Here is a 12,004-nt window from a genome sequence, read left to right as displayed (position 1 = left end):
TTTTGAGAAATTGTACTTAAAAAAATCTCTTCATGTTGAAAGTTCTTTAAATTTATCATTCAAATAATAGAACTTACATGGAAGAATTTGAATTACCCCATAAAATTACATTCCTTGAAAGATTCTCTCATCCAATCTCACTCTAAAAAATTATAGAGGAAAGAAAAAATGGGCGCAAATATTATATCATATATTAGTCGATCCTCTAAAGTGAGCAACTTATGTTAATGTATAAAATAAATAATATTATCGACAATGAATTGTTCAAAATATTAAGGGATTTAGACTCTTTAAACAAATGTTTAAGATTCAATCTCTGACTCTCGCGTTTAAAGAAAATTCGGTTGGAAGGAGAAATCCACCTTGTGTGTCCCACAAGTTTTTCAATGGAGATTATCCATTGCTAAACGCGGTGAAAACTTAAGAACCTAGCAAAGATGTGAAGAATATGGAATCAGGAAACAACTGAAACATGAAACCTTGACATTATTATTTTCTTGTCCTTTATACATTTCTGTTTGTTTAATCATTGACAAATGAACATCTCATATACTTATGCCATCTTAGGCTTCTGATTTACAATGGCAAATTAGATATCCACCTAGAGAACATGGGAAAACATAGCTCAGGAGTGTACTCAGGAGCTATATGTCCTGAACCCTGCAAAATTAATTACATGAAAATTGATATAAGGAAATTGCACAATCTCATCAAAGACACTTAAATGTTTTCACCAAATTGACTGTTTTTTCTTAAAAGAACAAAATATCATTTGTGATTTAATTAATAATTTCTTACCTTCACAGTTGCATATGTCATTCGGTTCGAGTAAGTCCTTGTGTATCTGCGTTAAAGGAAATTACTGATTAAGATCCTACGCACCTTCAGAAACTTGGTTAGGAAGCAATTTTTTAAATATTGGACCGGAGATCGAACCAGTTAAATTTCAATGTTATGGTTCAATATGTTCAATTGGATCGGAGCACAGATAAATAAATGAAAAATTATAAGTACTAAGAAAGCGAGAAAAAAATGCAAACAAATAAAAATCGATGAACGAACGATACGGTTACACTGATTCAACCTGGTTCGATTGTGGTTCAGTCCAGTTCAATGGGACTATGATAAAACTGGAATCAAGCCAACCGGCGAATATGCTGACTTTCGGTTCAATCTAATTTTTAAAACATTGATATGAAGGTTGATGCTTACCCTGCCACTTGGCCATTTACAAACCATGACCTCCAATCCTCTACAATGGAGTAGTTTAGATCCCTTATCCATGCTTGAGTAGACTGGAAAGGAACAATTAAATCAAGATCCCCACTGTAAAAAACACATCAATTGCCATAAAAAATCAATTAGTCTTAAGGGCATCCAAAAAGCTATAACAAAAATGAATTTGACTGCTCGAACGTGGACAATTTACTTTAGAGGGTAAAACAAGTAATCTCAACAGCGATGTTATGCGTAATAAATCGTGAATGTATTCATAGTTATCAAATCGAGAATCAGTTTGTGAATCGAAAAAACTACTTTAAAATCATGAATAGAATCTTAATATAAATTGTAGTATACATTAATAATACAAATCTGACATTTTCAGGTTAAAACAAGCAACATAGAATAATTATAACCCAATATATCATCTACTAACCTCAAAATAATTCAAGATTTAAGTCAAATCAAATGACAAAAGAAAAGTGCTTAGTTATATAAAGTTGACAAAAAAGAAGTGGTTAGCTACACAAAGATCAGGTAGTGATTCATAAGAACGATTCAGAATTCATCGTAGTGAATTGAGATTCATCTTAATGTATCGGGACTCAAGATGAAATTCATATTTAAAATAGATATAAACTAGAGGTTTGTATTGGCTGGACTTAATTTTGTAGCGAATCGAGATATAACTCACATGTATCGTATGATATTGATGCTCATGAGTGTGTTGAAATATGATTTTATTAACTAAGAAAAACACTATCTATATGCTAACAACACCGGTTTCAAAAGAAATAAACTCTACATTAGAAAGAGAAAATCTTCACCTGTATATCAAAGAGCGGTATCCTTTTTTGCTTAGATTTGCATGAAACTCAATGGTACTAAAGATCTCACACTCAAAATCAGTAGTGTAACATCGTTCCCATGTTCCTATGGTACCCTACATGGATCAAAGCTATGTAGATTTGATGCATTCAACTCAAATTTAAAGTATTTGTAATGTAACATAGAAAACCACCTGACGTAATAAGTTTATAGGTTTATTATATCAAACCTCTCGAATATGCAGTGCCTTGCGAACACTCTCATCGCCAATCCATTTAGTGGCGAGGTAAAAACCATAATCCTACAAGAATAATGAAAATGAATAACATCAAATTTGAAACCTTATGGACAAAAATTGTGTCCTAATCTAGATAAGCTATGAAAAAAATTACTCGGTGGCAGCTTAATTCGGGGACTGTGAGACGAGAACTAAGAGACGCGTTCAGCTCCTGAGTCAAAGATGTCCTCCTCAGACGCAAATCATCTTTACAAATGCTAGCTAAAATGTTGAACTTATTAATTCCTGAGAGACACTGAAGATAAGAAAAAACAGAAGGGTTTATCATCATAACTCGAATGCAAACAATGCTGAAATTTAGCATCCTCTTTATAATAGGTATAGATAAAATTGGGAGGGTTTACTTGCCTCATCAAAGTATTGAAGATCTCTTAAACATAACTCATTTCTGGAATCTACATCAATGTACTCTCCTTTACAATTTTTCTGCAGTGACTGTTGTCAATAGATAACAGTAGATATTAGTTTCCTAAAATATCTTCGCAAATATCTACATGGTGACATATGATTCAACGCATTTACACCGACAAAATGTACAAACTAAATTGGTAATAATATTACCGCATAGAGTTCATTAGAGATGAGTCCCATTCCATGAGCATATGGGATTTGATAGTTATCTTCTTTGTATGTTGTCCAGGGGTTCCCTAGTAGATATCCCTGAAAATGTTAAGACTTGTTTTGGCTTCATAATGCATATATCAAGATCAATGGTATTTCAGAAATTCCTATTTAGATTAATTTTTCGCGGTAGTAGAAGCAACAAATAGAGATTATGGTTGGAAACCTGGAGATTTATCAATGGTTGGAGACCTTTTTCATTTCCTGTTAATCAAAGACATGGAAAAATATCAGTCCATTTTTTCTTCTTAACAGTCCGGTTCTTAGGGGATGGGGACCCTGGTAATCCGGACAGTCCCTTTAATATGCCAAACATTTTGCTTTGCTTATTGTCAAAAGGGAATGTGAATAATCAATTTATTAGAGCGAGGATGACAAATCAAAATGATTATGAAAATTTATGGCTTCCTGATCATTATAATTATAAAGAAATTGACCATTACTTAATGACTAATCCATCTTAAAAATTGTGCTTTTTACGATTTCTAACCATTTGAAATTTCATGAAGAATGGGTGGGACAGGAATGCCAGAGTAGGAATCAGCTCCAATGTAGAATTCATTTGAAAGAAATTCAGGGTGCTCAATCAGCCACTATACAAAAACAGATAATCGTCTCAGTTCATTAGAAAATGATCAAATTATCATTCCTTTTCAGTCATAGTTAGGAGACGATTCTCGTAAAGTAAATATTGAACAAAGAGAAATAGAAAAGCTCAACAAGAAATATGACAACAGTAACACGATCGGCTTTTCTTAAATGAAGATCATAGTCGGCCTCCAACATGACTTATAATAAGTTCGAAGTTGTGAAAGAAACTCTATCAAGCACGGAAGTGCCCGTCTGCACCCTAGTTAGCATTAGGAACATACCTTCCTAAGAAATTGATGAGTATTGTGAACTAGTTTCCAGTCGCTCCGGTAATCCTTGACATTTTTTGCATATGAGAAACCAGTTCCAAGTGGCAAATCTACAAAAATAATGCTGCATATCTGACCAATAGATAATTATAAACATTAGTTCTTATTTAAAAATTTGGATTAACTTCAATGAATGAACCAACATTGAGTAATTGAGGTGTTATCAACACCTTTGTCCATGACTGTGGCCTTGAGACCAAACTAGGCAAGCTCCCGTTGTACTCCTTGATTTCGAATGCAAATGGACCTATTAACATTCAATTGATGTCAAAATTACTCTATGAATGTTGATGAGTTAATCAATTTCAGGAGAATTAATTCTACAGGTCATGAATCAAATGACAAAAGAAAAATGGTTGACTATACAAGTTGACAAAATAAAGTGGTTGACCACACGAAGTTTAGGTAATGCTACATTTGAATGAATCGGGATCATCGTAGTCTTTTGAAATTCAATATAATAAACCAGAATTCAATGTGAGATTCGTGTCCAAAATAGATTCACACTAGGGTTTACGGAGAGGTCCTACAAGTGTTTGGATACTTATCAATTAGTAAATATTGAATAATCACTTTAAAATTACCTATTTGATAGGCAAGGGCAGAAAAAGATGAACAACCAGGACCACCAGATATCCAAAGCATAAGAGGATCTTTTTGAGGATTACTTTCTGACTTTACAAAATAGTAAAACACTTGCATGTCATCATCTGTTTCCCCTAACCCTACGTACCTATCAAATATAGAGTACACAGCCATTTATATTGCATATCATACTATAACTATTGATTTAACTCAATGAAAAATGAAGCACTAACAAATAAAAAAGTATATACCGGACCAGTTTCATATCTTAAAATAGAAAAAAGAAACATTGATAAAGAAAAAGGAATGATTAGGATTGCTCTCACCCAGTTTCAAGTTCAAAAGGTAGTGGCCCTTGAAAACCAGGAAGGTGTTCAACCTTTGAGCGAGAAGCTTCAAGAGGAGTTGACATATGCAAACAAAAAAGTCCAAGAACAAGTAGTATCTGACAAGAATAGTGAAGTGAAGTATGAGAAGGAGGAGCCATCATGTTCATCTTTGCAAGCTTCAATTATTTTTTCTGTCTCTTTAAATGTTCTTGTTTATGATTAGTTGTTGAGAACAACCTTGATTGAGTTGAAACTTGACACTAAAAATGGGTTCTATAAAATATAAAATGTGGAATGATTGAGTTGAAACTTGAACGTGTAGTTTTTTTGTTAAGCAGCCTAGTGGCTAGAGCTCACACATTTGGGGTGTTCGGAGTTCTAACCTCAGCCTCTGCAAATAATATGTAATATCCCTATTAACTGAGCTAAGCTCACGGGGATTTGAACGTATAGTTGTTTAGTGTTGTAGTAAGAAGATCTAATATCACAAGGAGAAGGAGTCTCATCTCAAGCTTAGATTATTTAATTAAAAACTAGACACATGATGCACTCGTAAATTAAAAAATAGTAAAGTCAATTATGAGAAGTTGGAGTCTCATCTCAAGCTTAAATTAAAAATTAGAGAGTTGTTTGGAAGAACGTGAGCTGAACATGGCATTGTTTAATGTTGTAGGGGAAGATATGATATAATTAGTTTAAGGTATAAATCCATTTTTAAATTGTGTGATGTTTGGTCTCTCACCTTTTCTTTTTAGTTATTTTGTCTCTTTATATTTTATCTTTTTTATGTAGCTTTTCTTCAAGATTTTAGGAAAAAAAAGTAAAAAATTGTAAAGAATTAATCCATAACTGCCTTATAACAAGTTGGTTAGAGTTTGTTACAAATACTTGTTAATTAGTTAGATAGCTTGTGCGACAAGCAAGTGTGATATATACCTACAATTTAATGTGATATTCTCTCCATTCTCTTCTCTTCTCCTCTCCTCTCTCTCTCTCTCTCTCTCTCTCTCTCTCTCTCTCTCTCCATTCAACAGTTTTGTTTGTTATTTTTCATCTTGCTTAAAACAGCTTATTGAGAAAAGCACTTATGCTGCGTTTTAAGATCATAGTTTGACCTAACAATTGGTATCAGAGCCCGGTTAAATCTAAGGGAAACACAAGTGAAGTGTGAGGAGAAATCATTCTGAGAAACACTGAGTGAGGTGTGAGTCTTGATTTCTCGATAAGCAAGATGAATAGCAATGATTTTGGATCAAACATTCTAGTTCTTGATGGTAAGAACTGGGAATGCTGGAGTGCTTTGATGAAATCTCTGTTTGGAGCACAAGATGTGAGTGATCTGGTGCAAATCCCACCGAAGCACAAAAATTCAAATCATAAATGCATTAAATTGCGCCAATTATTCTACTCATGAATTTTAACATCCTCTCCTTATTAAAAATCATGCTGATTTTTTTTTTTAAGGAAAAATCATGCTGATTGTTATCCATCATTATCTTGCAGTGAATTTTGTAACACAGTTAGCAGAATCTTCATTTTTTCTAGCCAAGATGTGAAGAACATAGAATCAGGAAACAACTGAAACATGCAACCTTGACATTATTTTCTTGTCCTTTTTACATATCTGTTTGTTTAATCATTGACAATTGAACATCTCATATATTTATGCCATCTTAGGCTTCTGATTTACAAAGGTAAATTAGATATCCACCTAGTAAACATGGGAAAACATTGCTCAGGAGTGTACTCAGGAGCTGTATGTCCCGAACCCTGCAAAATTAATTACACGAAAATTGATCTTAAGATGTTGTACAATCTCACCAAATTGAGTATTTTTCTTAAATGAACAAAAGAGCACTTATGATTTAATTAATAATTTCTTACCTTCACAGTTGCAAATGTCATTCGATTCGCGTAAGTCCTTGTGTATCTGGATGAAAGGAAAATTACTGATTAAGATTAGGATAGATGTTAAGATCTGATGCAGCTTCAGAAACTTTGTTATGAAGCAATATTTAAAAAATTGGACCGTAGGTCGAACGGGTAAAACCTCAATGTTATGGTTCAATAATACAATTGGTTCAACCATGATTGAATCGGATGAAACCAACTGCGCGGTTATACTGGTTCAACCTGGTTCAGTTGTGATTCATTCCAGTTCAATGGGACTATGATAAATCTGGCATCAAGCCAATTGCCCAATTGTCGAATTGGCTGACTTTCGGTTCAACCAGTTGAACCGACGAGTTCAATCTAATTTTTAAAACATTGATAAGAAGTTTGATGCTTACCCTCCCACTTGGCCATTTACAAACCATGGCCTCCAATCATCTACAATGGAGTAGTTTAGATCCCTTATCCATGCTTGTGTAGACAAGAAGGGAACAACTGCATCATGATCCCCACTGCAAAAAATACATCAATTGCCATAACAAATCAGCTAGTCTTAAGGGCATCCAGAAAGCTATAACGAAAACGAATTTGACTGCTTGAAAGTGGACAATTTACATTAGAGGGTAAAACAAGTAACCTCAACTGCGATGTTACCGGCACATGTATAATAAATCATGAATGTATTCATAGTTATCAAATCGAGAATCAAACCGTGAATCAAAAAACCTACTTACGAATCATGAATCGAATCTTATTATACATTTTATTATTCATTACCATTACAAATCTGTCATTTTCAAATAAAAACAAGCAACATAGAAAAAAAATATAACCCAATATATATGTCATCTACTAACCTCAAAATAATTTCAAGATTTAAGTCAAATCAAATGACAAAAGAAAACTGTTTGGCTATATAAAGTTGACAAAAAAAATAGGCAGGCTACACAAAGATCAGGTAGTGATTCATAAGAAAGAATCTTAATTCATCATAGTGGATCGAGATTCATCTTAATATATCGGGACTCAAGATGAGATTCATATTTCAAATAGATATAAACTAGAGGTTCGTATTGGCTGAATTTAATTTTGTATCAAATCGAGATACGACTCACATGTATCATAAGATATCGAATGTCATGAATGTATTGATTTTATTATTAACAATTGAGATTACTTCTCATTCTAAAACAAATTGCTACTTTAGAGAAATTAAATTTTAGAATAACACTACATATATTGGAACAACACCGGTTTCAAAAGAAATAAACTCTACATTATAAAGAGAAAATCATCACCTGTATATCAAAGAGCGATATCCTTTTTTGCTTAGATTTGCATGAAACTCAACGCTACCAAATATCTCATGCTCAAAATCAGTAGTGTAACATCGTTCCCATTTCCCTATGCTTCCCTGCAAGGCTCAAAGCTATGTACACTATGATATTGATACCCAATAGTTTATGAGACTTCTTTGACGCATTCAACTCAAAATCAAAAGTATTTGTAATGTAACATAGAAAATAACTCGATGTAATGAGTTTATAGGTTTATCATATCAAACCTCTCGAACATGCAGTGCCTTGCGAACATTCTCATCGTTAGCCCATTTAGTGGCGAGGTAAAAACCATAAATCTACAACAATAATGAAAATGGGAAACATCAGATTTGAAATTTATGAATAAACATTGTACGTTAATCTTGACAAGTTATGTAAAAAATTACTTGGCAGCTTAATTCGGGCACTGTGAGATGAGAACTGGAAGATTTCTTCAACACTTCGGTCAATGATCTCCTCCAAAGACGCGAATCATCTTCACAGTAGCTATCCAAAATGTTGAACGTATTAATTCCTGAAAGGCACTGAAGATAAGAAATAATAGTTTAACAATATGAAACACAAATTCAGTTGAGCTGAAAAACAAGAGAGAACCGGCCAATATGGCTATGTGCATGATTAACTGGAATGCAAACAAGCATTTCCGCTTTTTTCCGTCTCTCATTTCTCTTCTGTCTTATGTAGGGCTATGTGTACGATTAACTGGCCAATGTTTACAATGTTCCCCTTCTTGACTCTAAGGGCCAAGTGGTAAACGCTGGAATTTATAATTTGTATAAAAGACAATGAAAGTTGCAAAGTTTTATGCGGTTTTTAGAAAATTTCAATTATTTGATTTTTTTTTACTCTAGTTATTTGATTGTATCATAAAGAACAGATTGTAGGTTAAATAGTTTAAATGAAGGATTAAATTGAAAGAGAAAATGTTACACCAAAACTTAATAATAGGTATACTTTAGATAAAATTGGAATGGTTTACTTGCCTCATCAAAGGACTGGAGATCTCTTAAACACAACTCATTTCTTGAATCTACATCAATGTACTCTCCTTTACAATTTCTCTGCAGCGACTGCAAAGATATAATGGTAGACGATTAAGCATAATAACATCATTCTTTAAATTCAAGTAGAAACACATCAATGTAGAGTTCATCAGAGATATGATACCATTAAGCCTAAAATATCTTCACAAATATCTACATTGTGAGATATGTTTCCATGAATTTACGTCGACAATATATGAAAATTAAATTGGTAATAATATTACCGCATAAAGTTCATCAGAGATGAGTCCCATTCCATGAGCATATGGGATTTGATAGTTATCTTCTTTGTATGTTGTCAAGGGGTTCCCTAGCAGATATCCCTGAAAATGTTAAGACTTGTTTAGGCTTCATAATGCATACATCAAGATCTATGGCATTTCAGAAATCCATCTCTGCAAACCTGGAGATTTATCAATGGTTGGAGTCCTTTTTCATTTCCTGTTAATCAAAGAAATGGAAAAATATCAGTCGGTTTCTTCTTCTTCTTAACCGTCCAGTTCTTACGGGTTGGGGACCCTGGTAATCCGGACAGGCCCTCTAATATGCTAAACTTTTTACTTTGCTTATTGTCAAAGGGGAATGCAAATAAACAATTTATTAGGCTTTTTATGAATTCTAACCATTTGAAATTTCTTGAAGAATGGCTGGGACAGGAATGCCAGAGTATGAATCAGCTCCAATGTAGAATTCATTTGGAAGAAATTCAGGGTGATCGATCAGCCACTATACAAATACAGATAAGTTGTTTCAGTTGGTAAGAAAATAATCGAAACAGCATTTGTTTTGATTCATAGTTAGGAGATGATTTTCCTAGAGTAAATCCTAAAAATAGGGAAATAGAAAAGTGTGACAAGAAATATGACAACAGTAACATGATCCGCTTTTCTTAAATGAAGATCATAGTTGGCCTCCATCATCACTTAAGTTAAGTTTGAAGTTGTGAAATAAACTCTATCGAGCATGTCAGTGCCCGTTTGGATCCTAGTTAGCATAATGAACATACCTTTCTAAGAAATTGATGAGTATGGTGAACTAATTTCCAGTCGCTTCGATGAGCAGTGACATTTTTTGCATATGAGAAGCCAGTTCCAAGTGGCAAGTCTACAAAAATAATGCTGCATAGCTGACCAAAAGATCATTAACATTACTACCGGTAAATCACCGTCGAATAACAAAATCATGAAAAATAGAGCTATCTAAACACAAATTATACACATATTATAACCTCATGACGAATATATATACCAGTTCTTATCAGAAACTTTGGATTAACTTAAGTAAATAAAATCAGTGTTGGATAATTGAGATGCTCTAAACACCTTTGTCCATGTCTGTGGCCTTGATAGCAAACTAGGCACGCTCCCGTTGTACTCCTTGATTTCGAATGCAAATGGACCTATTAACATTCAATTGATGACAAAATTACTCTACGAATGTTGTTGAGTGGATCAATTTCAGCACAATCAATTCTAGTGGTAAGCTAAGCCAAAGCAAGAAAATAAGCAAAGCATAGTTGTCAAATCAGAGATTCCTATCGTGAATCAGAAGCGCCAACAAAATAGGTTCTTAATTAAGTTATTTAACCAAACATGATCCTAATTAAGTGTTTAAAGTGTGACCTGAATGGTCTGATATTGATGCGGGTGGGCCAGTGGATCTTGGATAGACTTGATATTATCATAGAATTTGGGTTTGACCTAACTCAATTCTTACAAACGGCATGTAAGTGAGGAAATCCTCCCATTTATAAATTCATTATTATACCTTATCTCATTCAATATGGAACGCTTAACGGTATTCATACAAAATTACAATCAAAATGCTAGAGAGAACTATTTGACTTGCAGACCAATAAGTGTGCGGTAGGCGCGCACGCGCGCGCGCACACACACACACACACATATATATCCAGCTCTGCATTATCAATAAACTGTAAAAATCAAGATTCACAAAAAATATTAAACAATCATTTGAAAATTACCTATCTGATAGACAAGTCCAGAAATAGAAGAGCAACCAGGACCACCAGTTAACCAAAGCATAAGAGGGTCTTTTTGAGGATCATTTTCTGACTTGATAAAATAATAAAACACTTGCATGTCATCATTTGTTTCTCCTAACCCCACGTACCTATCAAATTTATGACACACAACTACATTACTTGGCACACCACACAGTACACAGCCATTTCAATTTCTTGTTTGTTTGTGCATTTATAATTGGGGGGAATGGGGACCATTAGTTCACTAGAAAACATAAATCACTGTTTGTATGAATCCTTTCTTAGAAGATCTTGAGAATGCCCAAAAAATGTTCAAAATTTATAACCAAATGGTTGGATTTAAGGAGATAATGAGCTTTGCTTAATGTCAAAACAACTAGATATAAGTCTGCGTGTTACGCGGATATCTTGAATATTTAATTTACGAATAGTAGTTTTTATAAAATAGAAAAACAAATTAATTACACATACATAGAGTATAGTTATTTATTCATAACCTATGAAATTGAAGATGAGAATAAGAAATATAGGTTGTCATTGATTTAGAAGTATCCAAGTAAATATTTATAACTAAGTATATACTGGACAACTATATAGTTAAGCTATAGCAATTAAATTTCATATCTTAAAATCGTAAAAAGAAACATTGAAAAAGAAAAAAGAAGGATTAGGATTGCTCTCACCCTGTTTCAAGTTCAAAAGGAAGAGGACCTTGAAAACCAGGAAGTTGTTCAACCTTTGAGCCATAAGCTTCAAGAGGAGTTAACATATTCAAACTAAAAATTCCAAGTGCTAGTAGTATCTGACAACCATAGTAAAGTGTATTATGAGAAGTTTGAGTCATCATCTCAAGCTTCAATTATGTTTTTGTTGATGTTGAATTGTTGAGAAGAACTATGTGCTTGGTGTTTATGAGTTGTT

At 33.4% G+C, this 12,004-nt stretch overlaps 2 protein-coding genes across 2 annotated transcripts; both read right to left on the bottom strand.

Annotated features, from left to right (window-relative positions):
- Window positions 1–454: 454 nt before the first annotated feature.
- On the bottom strand, window positions 455–5,130 carry LOC146926871 (serine carboxypeptidase-like 12). The gene is made up of 14 exons (XM_085700318.1): window positions 4,800–5,130; window positions 4,473–4,621; window positions 4,059–4,135; window positions 3,841–3,960; window positions 3,459–3,561; window positions 3,135–3,172; window positions 2,909–3,007; window positions 2,696–2,782; window positions 2,442–2,582; window positions 2,279–2,350; window positions 2,049–2,164; window positions 1,213–1,326; window positions 799–844; window positions 455–660 (listed from the first exon to the last, which is right to left on the bottom strand). Exons 1-14 carry the CDS (start codon window positions 4,967–4,969, stop codon window positions 577–579), a joined length of 1,416 nt encoding a protein of 471 aa, XP_085556444.1. The 5' UTR covers window positions 4,970–5,130; the 3' UTR covers window positions 455–576.
- Window positions 5,131–6,369: 1,239 nt separating this feature from the next.
- On the bottom strand, window positions 6,370–12,004 carry LOC146926870 (serine carboxypeptidase-like 11). Its single transcript, XM_085700319.1, has 14 exons — window positions 11,767–12,004; window positions 11,063–11,211; window positions 10,401–10,477; window positions 10,085–10,204; window positions 9,702–9,804; window positions 9,482–9,519; window positions 9,303–9,401; window positions 9,019–9,105; window positions 8,422–8,559; window positions 8,260–8,331; window positions 7,994–8,109; window positions 7,094–7,207; window positions 6,687–6,732; window positions 6,370–6,572 (listed from the first exon to the last, which is right to left on the bottom strand). Exons 1-14 carry the CDS (start codon window positions 11,928–11,930, stop codon window positions 6,489–6,491), a joined length of 1,407 nt encoding a protein of 468 aa, XP_085556445.1. The 5' UTR covers window positions 11,931–12,004; the 3' UTR covers window positions 6,370–6,488.

Source organism: Medicago sativa, chromosome 4 (assembly GCF_051527215.1).
Source record: "Medicago sativa cultivar Bolivia chromosome 4, Bolivia_mono, whole genome shotgun sequence".
NCBI classification, from domain to species: domain Eukaryota; kingdom Viridiplantae; phylum Streptophyta; class Magnoliopsida; order Fabales; family Fabaceae; genus Medicago; species Medicago sativa.
The sequence above is the reverse complement of the archived record's forward strand: the minus strand, read 5'-3'. Positions and strand labels throughout refer to the sequence as shown.

What these genes read in the sequence shown, in the direction of transcription:
- LOC146926870 (XM_085700319.1), bottom strand. Translation starts at nt 11,930, where the DNA reads ATGATGACTCAAACTTCTCATAATACACTTTACTATGGTTGTCAGATA. An exon ending in AACCATTGATAAATCTCCAG is followed by an intron (nt 9,402 to 9,481) that starts GTTTGCAGAGAT and finishes TAACATTTTCAG; the next exon opens with GGATATCTGCTAGGGAACCC. An exon ending in TGCCCGAATTAAGCTGCCAA is followed by an intron (nt 8,332 to 8,421) that starts GTAATTTTTTAC and finishes TTATTGTTGTAG; the next exon opens with ATTTATGGTTTTTACCTCGC.
- LOC146926871 (XM_085700318.1), bottom strand. Translation starts at nt 4,969, where the DNA reads ATGAACATGATGGCTCCTCCTTCTCATACTTCACTTCACTATTCTTGT. An exon ending in TGCCCTTGCCTATCAAATAG is followed by an intron (nt 4,136 to 4,472) that starts GTAATTTTAAAG and finishes GAATGTTAATAG; the next exon opens with GTCCATTTGCATTCGAAATC. An exon ending in AACCATTGATAAATCTCCAG is followed by an intron (nt 3,008 to 3,134) that starts GTTTCCAACCAT and finishes TAACATTTTCAG; the next exon opens with GGATATCTACTAGGGAACCC.